The sequence below is a fragment of the Corythoichthys intestinalis genome, chromosome 15, assembly GCF_030265065.1.
Source record: "Corythoichthys intestinalis isolate RoL2023-P3 chromosome 15, ASM3026506v1, whole genome shotgun sequence".
Taxonomy (NCBI): Eukaryota; Metazoa; Chordata; class Actinopteri; order Syngnathiformes; family Syngnathidae; genus Corythoichthys; species Corythoichthys intestinalis.
The window spans coordinates 8,531,971-8,552,741 of NC_080409.1; the positions used below are offsets into that span (position 1 = coordinate 8,531,971).

At 39.6% G+C, this 20,771-nt stretch overlaps 2 protein-coding genes across 2 annotated transcripts in view; both read right to left on the reverse strand.

Annotated features, from left to right (window-relative positions):
* The window catches only part of plk4 (polo-like kinase 4 (Drosophila)), a 29,967-nt gene extending 13,750 nt beyond the window's left edge, over positions 1-16,217 (reverse strand). Inside the window, exons 1-6 of the mRNA XM_057860475.1 lie at positions 16,008-16,217; positions 12,363-12,458; positions 12,140-12,235; positions 2,436-2,550; positions 1,207-2,167; positions 1,043-1,134 (exon numbers count right to left, since the gene is read on the reverse strand). Coding sequence (XP_057716458.1) covers positions 1,043-1,134; positions 1,207-2,167; positions 2,436-2,550; positions 12,140-12,235; positions 12,363-12,458; positions 16,008-16,037 — 1,390 coding nt within the window. The 5' untranslated portion in view covers positions 16,038-16,217. The remainder of the gene's footprint in view (positions 1-1,042; positions 1,135-1,206; positions 2,168-2,435; positions 2,551-12,139; positions 12,236-12,362; positions 12,459-16,007) is intronic.
* A 2,512-nt stretch (positions 16,218-18,729) lies between these two features.
* hspa4l (heat shock protein 4 like) overlaps positions 18,730-20,771 on the reverse strand; it is a 35,314-nt gene continuing 33,272 nt past the window's right edge. Inside the window, exons 18-19 of the mRNA XM_057858545.1 lie at positions 19,683-19,844; positions 18,730-19,616 (exon numbers count right to left, since the gene is read on the reverse strand). Coding sequence (XP_057714528.1) covers positions 19,422-19,616; positions 19,683-19,844 — 357 coding nt within the window. The 3' untranslated portion in view covers positions 18,730-19,421. The remainder of the gene's footprint in view (positions 19,617-19,682; positions 19,845-20,771) is intronic.

The window sequence follows — 20,771 nt, forward strand, 5'->3', positions numbered from 1 at the left end:
CCAGACTCTTTATTGAACTGCCAACAACTCTACACAAAGAGCAAATGTCTACTGAGTTTTTGTTCTCCACCAAGAGTGTGCCTATATCAACCCACACGGTCCGCTAAAATATCTTTTATGATGTTAAAGCATTCATCATAAAATATAATCCAACAGTGACAGTTTAATGGCCACAGCTACTGTATTTTTCTGTATGTGCTTGCTTTATTCTGTTACATTGCTGCCATCCTAAAATCTTAAATGTTGGGGGATGCATGTGTGCATGGATGTATTAAAAAATGCTCCGATAAAAAAACCCTGAAACCTTGAAGTAAACACTTGTGTTGAGTAATTATGTCACAGAAGCCATTAACAATAAATTGTTTGAAGTGTACTGTCAAGCTGTAAGGCATTTGTGTTACAATGACATGTTTGCACACTCATCCTATTGATTTTTATAATGTACATTGTTCAAGTCATACAAGCTGGTATAAATGTTCATACTTGAATTCTTATTGTTCACAAGATTTTTTTTATATACTTAATGTTTAGACTGCATGTACAATCGTTAAATTTGTTAAATTGAAAGCTGGTAAATAAAGCAACGAGAAAGACAAGCTTAGTCTATGCGGCCAGCCGTTGCTCTTCGTGGGGCATAAATGTAGCTAGTTCGCTCGCACGCAACCGGATTACTGCTGATGATTTAATGTCAGTATCTTATTACCCACCTCCCATTATACTACAAAACGACACGTTTCTGAAACCCCCCAGCACCCGGCCAGGCACCGGTGGGAAAAGACCACTTAAGAAAGAGAAAGTCACCGGAGGAGTTGAGGGAAAGCGAAATCTAATATGAAAAGAAAAGGGAAAGTTTTAGCCACGCTGGAATTGGCTCGGTGAGAGGGCTAGCAATGAAGGTCACTAAACACATTGACTGGGTTAGACATCCCATCCATTTTGACTGGGAGGATTGGCAGCGAAGGAGCCCCAGGCAAAATGGATTGGAATTCTATCGCCGTCAATGTGTTAAGTGACCTCACAGGATTAAAAAGTAAGCAATAACCTTCATTATTGTGCCAGTCATTCACTTCCTCCGTATTCCGATATGGAAGGTTTGGCGGATGCGTCGTCTGTGTGGACAACAAGTACGCGGAGCTAGAAAAAAAAAAGGAATCCAATTCATCAACAGGGCTTCTATAGTTAATCAAAAGACCTCAAGAAATTTACTTGGCAGGCTGCTTGACAGGGGGCGAAGGTATCCGTCCGTGTTCAGAGAAGGGATGAGGAGCGGAGGCCGAGGGAAAGAGCGGTCTTCCGTAGCCAGTCGGAGATTCTTCAGAGTGCCACCGGTCCTGCTTGGAAAGACCCCGGATCGGTCCGGAGGAGCCGCAGCGATCTGACGAGTGTGCTCTACGTAAGAAGCCGGGGTGGGGCTGCTCGGTCCCTCCTTCATAAAGCGCTCCGCCCGTTCCCGCCCCTTCGTCGCGGAACCTGTGCAGCGGATGCGGCGGCTGCAGACGTCGCTCGCGACTGTGCTCTCCGTCCTCAAAATGAGTCAGACCGGGAACGGCCGCCGCGTGGTCGGGCAGGATCGGGCCGACGACCCGACCGGTCCTCCTCTGCGGACGGCTATTTCTTCCCGACGACGAGAAGGCGCAGCCCGTGGAGAAAGTATTGATGCCGCTGTCGGCGGAGCTGGAGTCGCCCCGGCCCAGCTCTTTGGACCAGGTCATAAAAGGATGGTCCAACACCTCCGACAGGCTGAGCCGACGGGCGGGGTCTTTCTGCAGCAGCTGTTGGATGAGATCCTGGGCCTGGGGGGAAACGTACCCAGGCATTTTGTACTGGCCGTTGACCACCCTGAACAGCGTGTCCTTGGCCGTGTCGGTGTCAAAAGGAGGGTGGCCCGTGAGGAAGGTGTAGAACATGCAGCCCAACGACCAGAGGTCCGACGCAAGGCCGTGAGCGCCTCGGTTGACCACCTCAGGGGAGATGTAGTTGGGAGTCCCGCACATGGTGAAGTGCTTCTCGTCGGGGTGCTCGAGTCGAGTGGCCAGGCCAAAGTCAGCGATCTTAACTTTCATGTTGTTGGTGAGCAGCAGGTTGGACAAACTCAAATCCCGATGCACGATGGCGTGAGTGTGCAAGTAGATCATTCCTTTAACTATCTGACGCATGAAGTCTCTCGCTGAGGACGGATACGAATACGAGAAACAATTAGAGTAGCGGTGAATGTAGTCTGCAGCCTTCACAGTTGGGCTGAGCGCAAAAGGATCACAATTATCAGATCGAACTTGGTTTTTTTTTTCGCTAACATTTTAACTGGTATTTTTAAAGTGTCTGGAATTAGAATATAAACACCAGCAAAGTCAATATTGACAAAATCAGCAGCACTCAATGACTGCCTCTTTCAAAACAATAGCTTTGCTGATAGAACAAGAGAAAAAAATTCTGACCTTCCTCCTCCGAAAATGGCATCTTGCGCTCCTTCATGTAGACGTGCATGGCCCCATGATGGCACAACTCCAACACCATGTAAACATAGTTATCATCTTCAAAGTAAGAGTACATCTAAAAAGCAAGCAAGAGGTACAATTCAGCTTGGAGAAATATTCAAAATAAGAAAACACTGGAAAACTAAAGTATCTCCATAAATCCATCCATGATCACAACAGTGTCTAGTTGAAGCGTTGGGTCGATAGCAAAGGCCTGCTTGCGACTAAGAGAAACAAAGTCCTACTTGAAGTGCGTACGACAGGATAAAAAAAAAAAAAAAGTCTTAAATAGCGTTATTATGTGAATTTGAATCATATTTTGAGACAATTTGACAATATACAACAATTTGGCAAAGCACAGATGGCGAGAAATTTGTCTTTTAATCCGCTGTTTAGCCACGCCTACCATTATAGGGCTCTAGCGTCCCCAACAGGTGGGTGACGTCGGCAGGGTAATGGTTTCATCAATTCAGCCCACTGAGGGGGAATTATTCAGAACGAGGAAAATGCGACGAAGAGAGCCGCAAAATGTCATTGTTCCAATCTCACTACTCCAATATTTTTACAGGATACATTATTTATCGAAGTATTTTTCCCCAATTGCGAAATAAATGGTATGGTCATGACAAATAACAGTCTTGTGCTAAATATATATATGAAATATGAAATAATAAAAATGCATTTATTCAGAACGACATGGCAAAATTATTCCATAATGGTCAAAATTGTCAACTTCACCTTTACTGTCACACCTCCCGAACAATATTTTATGCCACTGTATTTAGTCAGGCTTTTGTCATTTCTACGGGCAGGAGCGCTCACCGGGGAGCAGCTGGAGAGTACCGGCGGACAAACCGGCCAAGGTCGAAGGAGTGCGTAGCTGCCAAATGGTCAACAGGAATATGGCGTAAAATAATGCTTTACTACATGGCGAAGACATGAACAGAGAGCGGCTTGCAGTTGTTTTGCAGCCAACATGGGAGGATATGTCTGAGGAGAACTTCTCTACATGTCAGTCCATGATCAAACAAAAGTAAATAGTCCTTGATTTAAAGAAAGTTTGTAGTGTTTACTTTGTAATCGCTAAAATAAGCGAAATAATCCGCAAAATCAGCATGCTATTAAGCAATGCTGTATTGTGAGATGCTGACCCAGGTGACATCACATTCGCATTTGTCTAAAACCAGAGACTGAAGCCGGAAGTCACTCATTTTCATGGTGCGGTATTCAAAAATTGAATATATAAAATGATCGCTTCCACACACATTCAAGCTGTCCATTTCATTCAGGAGCATAAAACACTGTGTGAAATATGAAATAAACATGCTTTTTGGTGTCATACGCACTTTAAAGGTACTAAAGTTAGGTGTTTCTCCCACGTTTCTCGTTGTTTTATCCATTAATGAATGGCCACAGCCAGATTTTTGGGGAATTTTATGAGCGAAACATAGTAATATAACAAGGGTTGCGATGCAGAAATCGCAGACATCAAGGAGTGGTCGAGATGTTCTTTTTCATATATTTACCCTTTTAAAGGTTTTTTTTTCTTCCAATGTTTCTTTGTTCGGATTGATTATTTATCATCTAGCATATCAGAGAAAATGCGACAGTAGCCAAAAAAAAAAAAAAAAAAAAAAAAAAAAAAAAATTAAGTGATAGTTCTGAGGTAGATGTCCTTGACTTTTTTATAGACACCATTTTTTTCAATGTGACGTAATTTGTTTAAAAGTTTAAAATATGCGAGTTAATCATTTTTTAAAGTCGTTTTTTTAAACGAAATATTAGACATCAATTAATGATTCTAAGCTAAAAATGACAGACATTTTGAATAATAAATATAATTACCTTTGTTTTATGGCTGGGTTGAAACAAAAGCTGTTGCGCGACGTCTGTAAACGGGGATTTCCAGGGTAAAACGGACAAATTTAAAATAGTTTAGGGCACCCGAGGACCAGGGTTGCTGACCCCTGACATAATCTTTTCAAACCTAAGCTTTCAAAAGCAACAACAACTATTGAGAAAGAGCCAAGGATTGAAAATGTGGCCCATGAAACGCCAGAGACCACTGTCAAAATAGTGAGCGGAGTTTAAATTTGCCCCACAAAAGACGCTAATTGTACAAAAGAGCCACCACCGGTGTCTTGCCAACGTAGTTAGTTACCCCTGTCAAAAATTGTATCCCCTGACTGCGGGAGACACATTTATGTCTACTTAAACAATTAATTGAAACCAGAAAAGAACAACAGTTATATATCTTGGACATCAACGTTTATCAACCCGGAAAAACTCCATACAGGACTTAAATTACAGTAATAACAGTTATAGGTCATCCTACAAGTAAAACTGTGAAACATTGCCTTTTTCTACATTCAGTATGTATGTTACGTTATACGACAGATTTTTTTTTTTTTTTGGATGGGCCAACCTTGTAGATAACTACATCACCAAAACACAGACATCAAGGAAATCAGTTCAGCGGAGTGGCTCCATCCGGGGGATACAATTTTTGACGGGGGTAAGTAATTATTATACGTTTTCTTGTAAGTTAATTTTATTGCCGACACTGCGTTTCGGGTTCATCAACATGTTGTGCCCCCCCTGCCTTAAAAGTCAAACTCCGCCTATAGGTACGTGCGCTGTCTATAAACACATAACATAAGTTTTGTCACTTTAAAACGTTACACAGGTGGAAAAAAACTTAAAGTTCAGTATACATACTCTGGACAGAGATGCGTCTGATACCAGGAGGTCAAGGAATGCCTCAGCAGATGCAACAAAGTAGGTGCAGCGGTACTTTACTGATCTACCACTGAGAAGAACCGAAAACCCACTTATTTACTGGCAGAACGACCAGAATATGTACCCTCATTTATTCCATTTAGCAAAATATTTTGTATGCACACCAGCATTATCTGTTCCCTGTGAGTATTTTCTAAATGTGGAGAAGTTGTAAGAAAAAAAAAAAAAGAAATGGACTCAATCCAAAAATTGTGCAGACAATAATGTACCTCAGTAAAAATCTTTGAATGTTCCCCATCCCGCATAATGACCATGGTTACAAAAGTTACACAAAAATCTCGGTTCGGTACGTACCTCGGTCTTGAGGTCACATTTCGGTTCATTTTTGGTACAGTAAGAAAACAAAATGCAAAATATAAATGTGTTAGTTTATTACACACCTTTGTGCTTTCAACAATAGGAACATTAGCTAGAAAATACAAAGAAATACAAAGCTAGAATTCTGCTAAAAAATGAGCGGGTATTTAAAGATACGGTAATCCAACAACAATTTGCCTTTCAGACCCCGCGTATTGGTCAGCTTTCTTTCTGAAACAAAGAAAAGAGAAGTCCTGTGCTAAAGAGAAAAGCAATCCAAATGACAAAGAATTTAACATGTATTTTACAAATGAAATGTCTCAATGAATCATTTTTTTTCTAATGAACGGTTTCCAAACGCTTTATTGGTGGATTTTCTCAAGTTAAAGCGCCACACAGAAATTAATAAATTTAATTGTGTAAGCAGGATCTGTGTATTATTCTTATTATTTAACTACAGGTGTTTTAGTTCATTTCAATTTATTTTATATAAATGGGCTATTATTTATTTTATTATGTGTGTGTATTTTACAAATGTGATGTAGTATTCATTTATATTGTATATTTTATGTTGTATAACTTTAGTTCCTATGTGAATATTAGTTCCTACTTTTTTTGTTGTAGGAGGGTTTTGTATTGAACATGGGGCCGTGTTGGTTATTATTATAGCAGAGAAGACAGCAGTAAATCAACAAAGACAAGTCAACTGTGCCCCAATCTACCACTCAAGAGATCTGATGGACTCAAAAAGTGCGTTACGATTAGTTTGAAAATCAACCGGATCCACCGTATTTTTAAACGAGTGACTTCCGGTCTGCCCGATCCTAGCTACTGGTAGTAGTATTGACGCAGGAGGGTCGCTTCTCGCGTCAAATAATAAACTCTGCCGTTCTTTTCGTGTGCGTCGTGTTGAGCCGCTTCTGGGACGCGTTTAACACGCGGCCGCAATGCGACTGGTGTGCATTGGTTGATTGACTTTAACGCCCGCGTTTCACTGCGTTCTCGCGGCGACAACGTTGTCGCGCCGTTGACGTTTCTGGGTTATACTATTCTACCGTGTTTGTCCTCATTATAGTAGACAAGACTGAGTATATATAATCTACACAAAGAAACTGTAACCCAATCGACTCAAAGCCTCGAAAAGTAAGGGTTACGCCTCCGTTCCGAACAGAGCACCACCCTTAATAGTTACACAAGCACACTGCATCCCCCCCCACATCGCTCACATTATTGATACAAAACAACTTCATAAGTCTTTATTTGTATATAGTCTCCCCTTAAAATATTCACCAAAACCATATTTGGACAAATATTTACTTTTTTTCCCTTGAACATTCCCTCAGGATGCTGGCCACCAATGTTGTTTTTCACAGGCCTTTGAATTTGGTCTTTTGGACAACAATACTTATTAGTCTTACTCATATTTTAGTCATTTCAAAATGTGTTTGCTTTCGTCTAATTTTTGTTGACGAAAACTCGAGACTAATTTCGTCCCGTTTTAGTCGACGTTAACTGAAAATGTTTAAAAAAAATATTTACTCTTTACAAAAATAAAGATTTCCAACTATTTTGAATGGACATTGGCATACGAGCACATATTGTAGCTTCTACAAGGATAACACCAACTTGGTGATAATACACACTCGGCAGGAAAACAGTATTATTTTCAATTAATTATACCCATCTGGACGTCACAAACTATGTAAAAAAAAAAAAAAAAAAAGTTGTCGAGAGTTTAGGATGATACTTGCCATTAGCATTTGCCTAATGCTAACGTGAGCATAGCATAACGTTGAACGCGAATGCTATGCTAACGCTACGGGTTACATTTAGTGTGTCATGATCACTCAGCATAGACCTTTAAATGCTCATGCAACATTGCATATTCTCTCTGGCAAAGACAAGAAAACAAATCTTACCGTGTGTGCAAGCCTGGAGACTGGAGAGCAGCTGCAACACCTTGTGAACATGTGACGGAAACTATGGCGCATTTTCGTCTCGTCAGAAGAAAACTGGCATTAGTCACGTTATGCTTTAGTCTCCCAAAACACGTTTTTAGCTCGTTATTGTCTCGTCATCGTCACGAAATAATTGTTTGTTGACGAAATATTTTCGTTATAGTCATCGTTGATGAAAACAACACTGCTGGCCACCACTGCTAAAATTGGCTACATCCTTAGTCAAATGGATGTTCAATTCTGTCCCTGAAGAGGAATTAAAAATCAATATAGTGGAATGAGAATTTGGTTAAGTATTTTATGTTTTCTACAAAAAAAAAACAACCAACCAACCAAACAAACAAACAAAAAAACCAAAATAAAGTGACCGGCGATTATTGTAAGAGGATGACGAAATAGCACATCAAAATCAGCTTTCCTTTATGCTAACACTTCAAAGGAAAGACTCCTTATCAGCCCCTGCAGTTCCAGCTTTTGCCAGGAGATGCCACTGGTAATGACGTGCCTTTGACCCGAATCGTCGCGTCCCAGCATAGCATATGTTCGTTGCTGATGTCACTGGTTGTATTTCAGATGAGCATTTTGGAAAGATAAAAGTTGTCAACGGATGGTGGTGATGTAGTACAACGGAGTATTAGGGCCAAATAAAGAAAAAAAAGAACTGCGAGATTAAAATCGTACTAATGCTACGAGAAAAAAGTCGTATTATTACGTAACGGGAATGTAGCCGTTTCCGTACATGTAAATTAGCTGTGAGCTACGAGGAAATATCCATATAAATCCTTCTATTGATTATAATTCGATGTACTAGTAGATGAGGCAAAGTATTAAGAATTTCCTGATTTGTAAAACCGATTCTAAAACAAAGAAGCCGGTACTGCCTGCAGCAAAAATAAAAACTGTCCCTCTGTCCAATGACACTATCGTTTTTTTCTATTAATTTTTGTTTTTGAGTAAAATTTTTCGGCATATTGTCCTCATGAGTAAATCTTATCCTTTTTTTGGGCGTGCCCGTTCAGACTGCCTTTGTTTATTGAGCCCGTTCAGGTATCACGCATGCGCACTAATTCACAGTCGGACAAGTGCTGCAAAAACTGACCCGCATGCGCAGAAGCATCAAAACAAATAACTGCACTGTGCGTGCATGACGCACACACATAAAACTTATGTGTGTGTCCAAGTCAGTTTGCCCCGACTTGGCCATGTGCAATACTGAAATAGTGCTCATTTGGCGCACAGTAACAAACCGAGCATTATTGTAGTTTTTTTAAGACAGTGGTCACGCCCGCCTCCAGCGTAGTACAAGCCGTGTTCAAGCTAGGCGCTAACGCTAATGAACAGCCACATCGCTGCAGTCTTGCGTGCTGCTCTCACTCTTTGCCGACATAATTGCTGCATTAATTCCGATTTGGGAGACTTGACAGTTCAGACCGCCGTCAGATTCTGGAAAAATGTGGCCCAGATCAGATTTAAACCACATACGAAAGGGACCTAGATCGGATTTGAAATGGTCCACCTCTATACGACTTGTCCCGTTCAGACTAGGGCTGCAGCTATCTATTATTTTAATAGTCGACTAACTGATTAACCATTAGTTTGAATAATCGGGTAGGGAACATGAAAAATTAAATTACCTGAGCCAGGGGTCGCGTTAACCGAGTATTTTCCGTCGTTGACCGGTTTTTTAAAACGGTGACGGAAAAAACTGAAGTCCATCTGTCATTTTCACACCCCAGACCACAGGGTGGCCAGTGAGCATATTAATTAGCTATTGTCTCTCTTGATGCATGACGTCGTTGGCCTTACTCGGAAAAATGTCAAGGCAACTGAGTGTCCGAAGTTTCTTCAAAAAGCCCCAAAACGACGATGGTGTTGATAAAAGAGGTGAAAAAAGAGGGACTGATGCAGTGGCGGATGAAGGATGACAACGAATCAAGTGAATCGCCGGTTCACTCCTCACAGCGGCGAGCAGTTGAAAAGGCCACCAATTACCAAGAAGGGCAGAATTGGTAACACTGTGAAAGCGGCATAAAGCCAAAAAAGCGGACCAGACTAGCCAGAGCCTGAAATTATTTCAAGGAAAATATGGAGGGTGCCACCACTGTGTGTACTCTTTTTGCTAAGCTGAGCTCGCATACCACGGTAGCACGTCGGCTATGAACGAACACTTGACGCGCCGTCACCCAGGTGTATTTCGGAAGACAACAGGAAACAACAAGCTAGCGAAATGTAAGTCCATACAACTTTCTAACGATTTTTTAAAAATTGAAGTTATGTTTATGTGCGTCGTATCAACGTGCATTTTTACTTAATAATAATAATAATAATAATAATAAATTTAAAAAAAAAATATATATATATAATGGAATTATATAATATTTTATTATTATTAAATGTATTAGGATCATGGAAGGTCCCACTTGGGGGGGTATATATATCCTGTATATACATAATAAAAATATATATGGAAACACAGCACTGGCGTGCTTACTGTAATCCATGACTGCACTAATGTTAGTTACTTTATATTATAAAGTATTATTGTATTATTGTGTATATACTAGGGCTGTCAAACGATTAAAATTTTTAATCGAGTTAATTACAGCTTAAAAATTAATTAATCGTAATTAATCGCAATTAATCGCAATTCAAACCATCTCTAAAATATGCCATATTTTTATGTAAATTATTGTTGGAATGGAAAGATAAGACACATGACTGATATATACATACAACATACTGTACATCAGTACTGTATTTGTTTATTGTAACAATAAATCCACAAATGGCATTATTAACATTCTTTCTGCTAAAGTGATCCACGGATAGATAGACTTGTAGTTCTTAAACGATAAATGTTATAGTTACAAGTTAGAGTAATTTTATATTAAAACCCTTCTTCCTATTTTCGTTTTAATAAAATTTGTAAAATTTTCAATCAAAAGTAGAGTTAATATAATAATAAGAAGAATAAAAATAGAGTGAAAAGTTTTACGTGTATTTTGCATTGCTAAATTGATATGGAATGCCAGTTTATTTAGCATTGTTGTTTAACTGTGTGTCAGAATAGGGCCTCATTACTATAGACTGAAGTACTTTTTTTTTTGAGAACATTTTTTTTTTTTTTGAGAGATAGGAATATTATTTTTGTTGTGCTTTCACTAAACGATACTTATGTTTGTTGTGAAGGAGAAGCTTTTGCCAATAAACGGCGCGTCTGTGTCCACTCGCCTTTACTGTATAACATACAGTGGTGAGAACAAGTATTTGATACACTGCCAAAACCCATTGGCAGTGTATCAAATACTTGTTCTCACCACTGTATCTGTACATATCTTACCCAAAATAAAACAAGAGACACATAATTGCCACTAAAAGAAAGAAAACTTACCGAAATATGTGTGGAGCACAAATAGCAATTTGCATTGCATTGTGAATACAGCATAAACGTCTCACAACTACTAATTCTCCCACGTTTAGAAGACACAACATGAGTACGGAACGGCGCTGCCCCCAAGCGGCCGGTGGCATTCTCTTCACTCTTAATGTCCATAAACAGCCTCATTGTAATGTTTGAGGCAATATGCCAGCAGGTGTGTTAATTGCGTCAAATATTTTAACGTGATTAATTTAAAAAATTAATTAACGCCCGTTAACGCAATAGTTTTGACAGCCCTAGTTTATACATATAGTGACTGCATCAAGATATAGTCATTTTAAAAATTTAAGTGACGGGTAAAAATAGATTATGACCGGATTTTTATGACCCTGTCAGTCAAAATGACAGACAACGAAAAAGTCTAGCGCAACCTCTGACCTGAACTAAGCCTCAAACAGTATAATAAATAAATGAGGATCTATGTACAACAAAAGAACAATTGGCTAACGTACATAGCAAAAGTCTGCTAATTTAAATCCTATAAACTAACTTTTTTTTTTACAGTGCTCTTAACAAATGGTTCAGACACATATTCCCACAAAAATAGGCTAAATAAACCTACAAATTAAATTACGAATGCATTAAAAAAACAAAAAAACATTAGCTCAAACAAAAACAGCTTATTTTGGTCTTAACAGGGAGCACCTGGATTCAGCCATGTGAAATGAGGTAGACTAGAAGGCAGTGTATCCACCCAAATCAATAAAACTAAATGCAAACGCTTTCAAAATAAATCATTACAACGCCACAAAATTTAAACGAATACTCGAAGCAGCAAAATTTAATTCAAATCTTTTTTTCTCATCGAGTACTCGAGTTAATCGATTAATCGTTGCAGCACTATGTTCAGACGATCAAGTTAATGCCTCACTCGAGTCGGAAAAAGGCGAAAAAAACGGATTCGTGCATTAAGAAGTATTATCGTCCAAAAGACTAAGACAAAAATTAAAAGGGCTACCAAAAACAACACTGGTTCAGGCCTAGTACATACAGGCAACCAAATACTTCCTCTAGCAACTGAGTATTCAAGAGTACCGAGAACAGCTCTGCGTGATGTAACCATGGCAGCACTTACAGAAAGGGACTACTTTACTTCACCAACAGCCAATGAACACTTGAACTGCACTGGAACTAACTTGAAACACTTAAATAACGGACGCGTGTGTGCTTACCTCGAGTATGGAAGGGTGTTTTAAGCGGCAGTGAATGTCTACTTCGCTAGCCACACGCTGGCGCATCTTCGCTTTTTGCAAGAACTTCATTTCAATCTGAAACAAAAAAAGACCATGCCACAAAACAGGTAGGTGAGAGGGAGTGGTCAATCTGTCGCACATAAGCTCACCTTTTCATGAACGGTAATGCCGATAACATGTCATTTATCAAACTCATTCTTACCATTTTGATGGCAACCTCCAGACCCGTCTTTTTGGATTTTGCCCGGTAAACGCTGCCGTACGAGCCTTTCCCGAGGAGGTTGAGTACATCAAAATCCTGCAGAGAAGTCAAACAAGACCATGAAACATAATTAGCTTGAAAAGTTCACGCCGATCCAATACGATATTGATTCTTTGGACGACAATGCGATATTTGCTGCTATTACAAAGGCTGCCACGAAAAACCCAATCCAAGAAATGTTGCCACCAAGAATTGATATATCATTTTAAAAAGATGTCCCCGTTTAATAAAGCAACCTGCAAGTTGCTACCAAAATATTCCACTGGAATAGTGTATACTCATTGGCCGCCATTGACGGCGCTAGACGTCCAATTCATCAAAAGTAATTGGACGGCTAGCGGCGTCAATGGCACTCAACATGAGCTTTCAAAGCAAGTCTTCTCAGTTCGTCTGTCAAGGAGTTAAGAAAGACACTCAGTTGTTTAAAGGAAAGTTGCAATCATAGAATATTGTTGTAGAAATATTCTCATAGTCTGTGAGGAAGACAAACGTTAGTGACTAGACATGTGCTGATTACCAGTTTCAAGGTATACCGTGGTATGAAAACGTCACGGTTTCAAAATCGCAAACATTTTCTGTCATAAGTCCCCAGGGTATTAGCTATTTTTTATGTCCCAAAAATACAGGGAGAAATCCCTTGCTTGCAGGTGCAAGGCTCAACCCTCACCCACCGATTGTTGCTCAGTGTCAGCTGTGCTGCACGATGGCTAGAGGAGGTGAAACTCCTGAACTCCCCCCCCCCCAGCGTAGAAAACGAAATCGCTGGTGCTATAATACTTCGGCTACAGAAAAGTTACAGACTGCCGCGGCTTAGAGGAAGGCCAACAGACATATAAACATGTTTGCAGAGGTGGCTGCCGAGGAGGCAACACCTTCAGTAGAGCATAAACGAATTCTCGAGCAACTCGAGTTTAAAAACTGATCCGAGTAATTTTATTCACCGAGAGGAATCGTTTAATCTTGACAGCTCTAAGTATCACGTTTTGCCCGGACTACTTTTAATGTGGGACAACGCGCGCGACGTTATGTGTGTAGAGGAAGAAACAATAAAAAAATACCTTACTGCAGCCGAAAGCCGCTACAAACTACGCCGACGTTGCTAAAAACTACTCCCGCATGATGCTACGGTGGTAGCAGGTAGCCTCTGATAAGTCTAATAGATATCACATGTATTTAGAACTAGATGCGAAATGACTGACTCGGCCGAGTCTGGGCGGCGTTAGTAAACAGCCGCCATCTTAAAGCAGTAGACTTCTCAGCGCTACTAAATATAACGTTAATGTCACTCGCTCACGTAACGTTAGCCCTGCGGAGGGCTAGGTTTCTATTAATTATGACCACTGTCGATACGTGGCTAACGTGTCTTACATACAGGCTTTATTTAATCTATGAAAGCATAGCGCTGTAGAGTGATGGGGGTGTAAAATAAAAATGCTGTCAATTTTAGCTCAATAGTCATTGCTGGATAAAACACCAAGTAGCACTTGTCCCGAATGTGCTCCAATACAGCAGGTATCATAGATTTATTTTGAACACTGCAAAAACCCAAAATCCTATCAGGACTTAATGTTTAGACTAACTTCAAACTTAACTAGAACTTAAAAATAGCTCGACACAAATGGAAATTCAACTGAAACACGTGGGAAAGATACCTAGCTTGTAAGTGGTGTGTGTTATCAAGCGTAACTACATTTTTAGGTAAGAAATATGTTTGTTTGTTTTTTTTTTAATAAGATCTAGAAGTTTTTTTGAATGAAAGCAGTGAATTAGTCTTTTTTTTTTTATTGTAGTCACATTTGAGATGCAATTGTTGGCTGTTTTCAACAATGTACATCGAAAATAAAGACATTGAGTGAAAATGGTTCAATATTAGATGAAATGTCTTTTTTTGTCATGTATATTTCTAATTGCTCTTTACCCCCCCAAAAAAGTTTTATCCGATTACTTGATTAATCGATAGAATTTTCAGTCGATTACTCCATTACTAAAATATTCGATAGCTGCAACCCTACTCCAGTATGATTTCACATTTATACACAATTAAAGGTTAGTAAACAATGTCATGAACGTTTCCCTCCAGCGGTGGTAAAATATGTTTTTTTTCTCTCTGGCCACTGTATGTGTTGAGAAAAACAGTGTGTGTATAATGTAAACATGTTACAAGTCATACACACGGGCATTTTATGGAAAATATATATATATTTTTTTTTTCTGATGGTAATGTTGAGCTGTGGCGTAAGGTCAGGCTCATCTAAAGGACTGCTTTTAAAGTTTATTTAGAATATTTCAGTTATTTTATTTCAATTTATTTTAAACTAACATACTTATTTTCCAGTTTGCTAATGTTTTGAAAGATAAAAAATCCTGTTCAATGGGGAAAACTTGTGTTTTTATTTTTAATTAAATAATTAAATTATGTTTTTTTTTCTGATGGTCTTAATGTTTAGCTGTGGTTGTGGGTTGAGGCTCACCTAAAGGACTATATGTATTTTAATTTTATTTAGAATATTTGATCATTTTTTTTCTCATTTATTTTAACTTTATGCTTACATTCCAATTTGCTGTTTTGAAAAATAAAAATCCTGTTCAATGGAAAAAGTTTTTTTTTTGTTTTTTTGTGTGTGTGTTTTTTTTTTAAACCAAATATCTCAAAGTAACACATTTCAGAGCTGTAATTGCAATACCGCGATACCGTGAGATTTTGGCTTAAGGTTATCATACCATCAGAATATCATACCAGCACATGCCTAGTTAGGTCAAAGACAAATCTATGTTTAATCCACCACTAGTTTTTTTTAAACCTCCTGGTGTTCAAAAACTCAGGTGAATATACATTTTAAAATTATATATTAATTATCGGTTATCGATATCGGTTTCAAAAAATGGATATCGTGCACCCCCTAGGTACAATCAAAAGCCATCTCCTTAACCTTACGAAAAATTTCTCTCGGTTTCTAATCAGAGCATTTAAAAAAATGAAAGCACAGTACCTCAATATTGATCTCCCGAGTGAATCTATATTCGTCATCTTTACTACAGCTGGGGGAATAGTTGAGAAACCTGCAATAAGTGCCGTCCCCGTTTAACAACATCCCGAAAACGAACGGCACGCAAGACGAAGGCAGGCGCCGAAACAAATGCCATTGGCGGCACTTGGAAACCAACAAGACCTGACGCCGTCAGATGGCCAACCACAACATGCAATTATCCCGGCTTGTTTCCCGCGACCCAAGCCACTCAGAGCCGTCTCCAAGCAGCCGGAATTAAGTGTTAGGGGTATCATAATTGCTGGATTTTATGTTCCATCATCGGGATTAATATGTGCTATAGTATTTTGTGAGAGCTAATATACAAAACATACGCCCGCTTTTATATGAAGTAAATTTCCGATTGCTTTACGGCAGTACACTTTGAGGTTTTGATGCACTTTTATTGAATAAGATTGAGAATTCAACAGACCACTGTGAAGTTGGGCCCCCCATTAGACGCAAATGTATATAAAATGCTGTCAATCGTTTGTGATGCTATCTTATTTGTGCAAGCGAGCTTATCGGCGAACTCTGTTCGAGCTAGCATAACACTCACGTTAATTGTGTCACCGATTTGGACGCTCATCGTGCCTTCTTTCGACGTTTTCGACGCATGTAGAAAATGGTCAAAGTAATCCGTTCATCCGATAGTCGTCCAAGTGCTTCTCAAAGAGCAAACAGCGAACGGTGTTGAATTCCCCTCCGAAACATTGCCCTTTCCTCCATTTTGAAAATTCGCGCCGTGCGTCTGCCTGCCTACGTCACACGGGCCCGCCCAGTAATGCGAAGGGGAGAGTTTTGAAACGTTTTTTCCTCATGCTGCATTCGATGAAAATGGGAAGCCGGAGATTTCCTTGGAACGCCACTCGAACTGGGGGGGACCTGGTCGTGAAGTCAGGATAAAAAAAGTTCGGAAAAAGGCGCTGACGGTCGAAAAGCAGACCGGCAATGGTAAAACAAATTACACGATTGTAAAAATACATTTATCAGTATCTATTTATTAATTTATTTACTAAACACAATTACCCGTAACACGATATGATTTTTTACTGATTTTGCGTGAGGATATGCTGCTCTCACTTTGCATGAAGTTATCCGATAATTTGTACTAAAGATATTCCGTTATTTATAGAAATAAAAAAGATTATAGCAATATATCTGTATTTGATCGCTTATGAGAAGGCATATTTACTGGAGGTCAAAATGTATGTTGATGACCAAAATAAAAAAAAACTTGTCGCGATTAGTTTTCTTTGCTGTTTACATATTTGGAACGCTCTGAAGTCGCATCTGGTACCATTCGAGTGGGATAATTCCGATTTCCCACCTTCCTCGAATGCAGCATTTTTAAAATAACACCAGCGGCCATCTTGCGTCGGGGATGATGTGATTCCGTTTCTGGTTTCACCGTAATTCGCTGAATTCTTGATAGATTTACAAAAGGTTTGCTGATAACAAACATTATTAACGTGGCTATGATTCAGGCTGGATGTTGAAAAACCTTTTTTAATTATTTTTACTCGTTCACTGCCACATGAAATCCATTTCAACTGAGTGACCATGTGTCACAGCCATTGACGGCACTAGACGTCCAATCCAATTTGCTGTTAGAACTCCCTGGCAAAATAGATTGGATGTCTAACGCTGTAACTATCCAGTATCTTCTCTTATACATATAAAACAAAGTTTGAAAATCAGTTGAAAATGGAGAGACCTTTATTTAAAGGACACGCTCCAATATTACATTAATCGAAGAACACTGACGCAAAATAGCCGACAAGTGACGACGCTTGTCCCCGTTCTGCTCTTAGCCTGCATCAAATATCTGAAAAAACAACACAAATGTCAGTGGGCTGAATGCACAAGGTGGTCCAACGTACAACCCCTGGCAAAAAGTATGGCATCAACAGTCTCGGACGAGCACTCAGACATTTTATTATGTAGAACAAACTCCAATAAAAAGCTTGAAAAATAATGTTAATTCAAAAGTGCAACTCTTTAGCATTCAGAAACACTAAACAAAATGAATAAAAAACATTGTGGTGGTCAGTAAATGTTACTTTTATAGAGCAAGTGCAGGGAAATATAGAATCACTCCATTCTGAGGAAAATATATGGAATCATGAGATACAAACAAACAAACAAACAAATAACAATCAAAACACATCTCTAGTATTTATTTAGTTGCAACACTTCTGGCTTTTATGACAGCTTGCAATCTCTGAGGCATGGACTTGATGAGTGACAAACAGTACTCTTCATCAATTTGGTGCCAACTCTTTGATTGCAGTTGTCAGATCATCCTTTCCATGGACCATTTTTTTTCCATTTCCAAGCATATCATCAAGGATTGAGGGAATTTTGATGTTTTCTTCAGACATCTTTGTAAATCTCACTGGAACGGCACCAAACAAAAGTTCCGGCATCTTCACCTTGTCTAATGCAGATTCTTGACTCATCACTGAAAATAACCTTCATCCAGTAATTCGCAGTCCATGATTGCTTCTCATTAGCCCATTGCAGTCTTGTTCTTTCCTGTTTAAGAGTCAATGATGGTTTCCTTTTAGCTTTCCTGTATGAAAATCCCATGTCCTTTAGCCGATTTTGCACAGTTCTGTCACATACCTTGACTCCAGCTTCCTCCCATTTCTTCATTTGTCCTGTTATACATGTTCTGGTTTCAAGACATATGGCCTTTAGTTGTTTGTCATGACGTTTGGATGTATTCCTTGGTCAACCAGTACGCTCAACTTTAACAACCTGCCATGCTCTGTGTACTTGGTCCAGATTTTTCATACAGCTGACTGTGAACAGCCCACATCTTTGGCAACCATACGTGTAGTGTTACCTTCTTCAATAAGTTTGATAATCCTCTCCTTGGTCTCAAGAGACATCTCTCTTGTTGGAGCCATGATTTTTGTGAATCCACTTGGTCCAACAGCCCTCCAAGGTGTGATAACTGCACTGTTTTTAACTGCTGACTAACGACCAGATCTGAGGCAGGGGCCCAATTAAGGAAAGGAAATTGACTGGGTGTGTGTATTTTCTAGTGATTCCATATTTTCTTCTTCAGAATGGAGTGATTCCATATTTATTTCCCCGCACTTGCTCTATAAAAGTAACATTAACTGACCACCACAATGTTTTTTTATTCATTTTATTTAGTGTTTCTGAACGCCAAGGAATTGCACTTTTAAACTAATTCATTATTTTTTCAAGCTTTTTATCTGAGTATGTTCTACATAATAAAACATCTGAGTGAGTGCTCGTCCGAGACTGTTGATTCCATACTGTTTGCTGGGGGTTGTATTGACTCTGCTTTTAACAATACCAAACATAAGCTTTCATTCCAGCCACTTAAAATATAACTTCACAATAGACGACTTGTTTTCACAGGTGAATGTGTTTATTTTTCAAACTTTAAGTCCTAAATGGAAACTTGCAAGAAAATCAACAGTAGGTAGCTCATCACTCCTACAAAGACTATAGGTCAGCCCATGTTACGATTGGGAACGTGTTCATTCTTAAATATAATAATGGCTTTTATTAAAATAGAATTTAAATTTTGCCCACTTTACCATATACTGTAGTCCCAAATGAATGACATACAAATATATACTTTAGAATTAGTACTAGCGCACACAAGTTTGGTAACAGCTGTTGTCTACTCTAGTTCTGCTGGGGCGAGGGTGTCACATTCTACAGTAGAGGACACAAAGGCAACGCTTCCTGTAAAGGAAAGGTGAAACATTTCAATCTATTGCATGGGTTCTTATTTCATAGTCAAATAGCTTTTGAGAACAGAAGCACGTCATAGTCACACATAAGGATGAACGTAAGAGTGCAAACCGATAATATGGAGATGAACAAAGCCACTCGTTTCACCCGTGTGGCTGACGTGGTCCCAGGTAACTGTAACACTATCCCTACTGTCTACTCGGTCGTCGTCGTAGTGACGGACGCAATCCTCTTAGTCCACTTCCATCTCCTTTGCCGTATGTTTGCTGTGCTGGCTTCCCTTGGCGTCCCCCGTCCCATCTGGGCCTTGCTTGGTGGCTGGCCCGTTGTTAGGAGCGCTGTTAGGATTTTGGTCGATCACCTCATGCGTCTCCGCTACTGTGGGCTTGGATTTGTTGATCACCGCAGCACATACGTCCTGCACTTCCTGCAAGCGTTGAGCGCGTTGAAGTCAGCGTGAGGAGTGATCGTGGGAAGAATTAATCGCACGTACCTGTATTTTAGCAATGATATCTGCTACTTTGACAGCTGGATCTTGAGTGGCGGCCAGTTTACTCTGAATATTTATCTTGCTGTTCATCCACACCATGCTATCGTTCAAACACTTCTCCACAGTGTGGACATCTTCTGCGGCCAAATGGAGATAACGCTCATCCTGTGGAATAGAATAGAAAAGAATAGGTCTTTATTGTTATTGTCAACAACAAAATGAACACTCACTGGCACTCCAGTATAAACTCATAGAGGGATTTCAAAGAAAGAAAATATATGCTCTAGGCAGGGCTTATAAATGAGTGATTATAGCTGGCTTGGACTGAAATATGTGCTACAAGAGAAATAGTGCAATGAGGTCCTACGTTAGCAGCGACATTTGTGCAACAACAATATAAAATATGAATAAAATTTTCCTATATATACAGAAAGAGGTCCGAGTAACGTGCAGGTTTTTTCACATTTTAGTATGGGTAACATTCACAAGTTAAAGAGCGTTGATGGGGAGTTCATATGGATGCTCCCAACAAAGTTTCGTTGTGCTTTTTTGTAACAATGACAATAAATATTCTGAATCTGAATCTTGTGTTTTTTTAGGGTAGTGATGGCTCTGGAAAAGAGATGTCTCTCAGCCTGTTAGTCCTTGTTTTGTGGGGATCTGTAGCGTCTGCTGGAGGGCAGCGGGTCAAAGAAGTGGTGGCCGGGGTGAGACAGGTCCTGAATAATGTTATCTTTGTAGGGTTCTCCTGTCTGCAGCTATGCACCTAGTATACCACACCGTGATGCTCCAGTATGCTCTCCACAGCGGCTCTGTAGAAGGATGCCAGCACCTTCTGTTCCATATGTTTTTTCTTGAGCACTCTCAAGAAGTGGGAGTTGCTGCTGGGCCTTTCCTAACACTGCTCTGGTGTTGGCAGACCAGGAGAGGTCATCAGAGATGTTTGGAGATTGAAGGAATGGACTCTTTTCTACACAGTCCCCATTGATGGTGAGTGGCAATTGCACACAAATATCAAACAGCGCTCTGCACGGTGGAAGCGCAACAGCAACAACAAACAATATTATGGCTATAATGCAAGCTGTTTGAAGT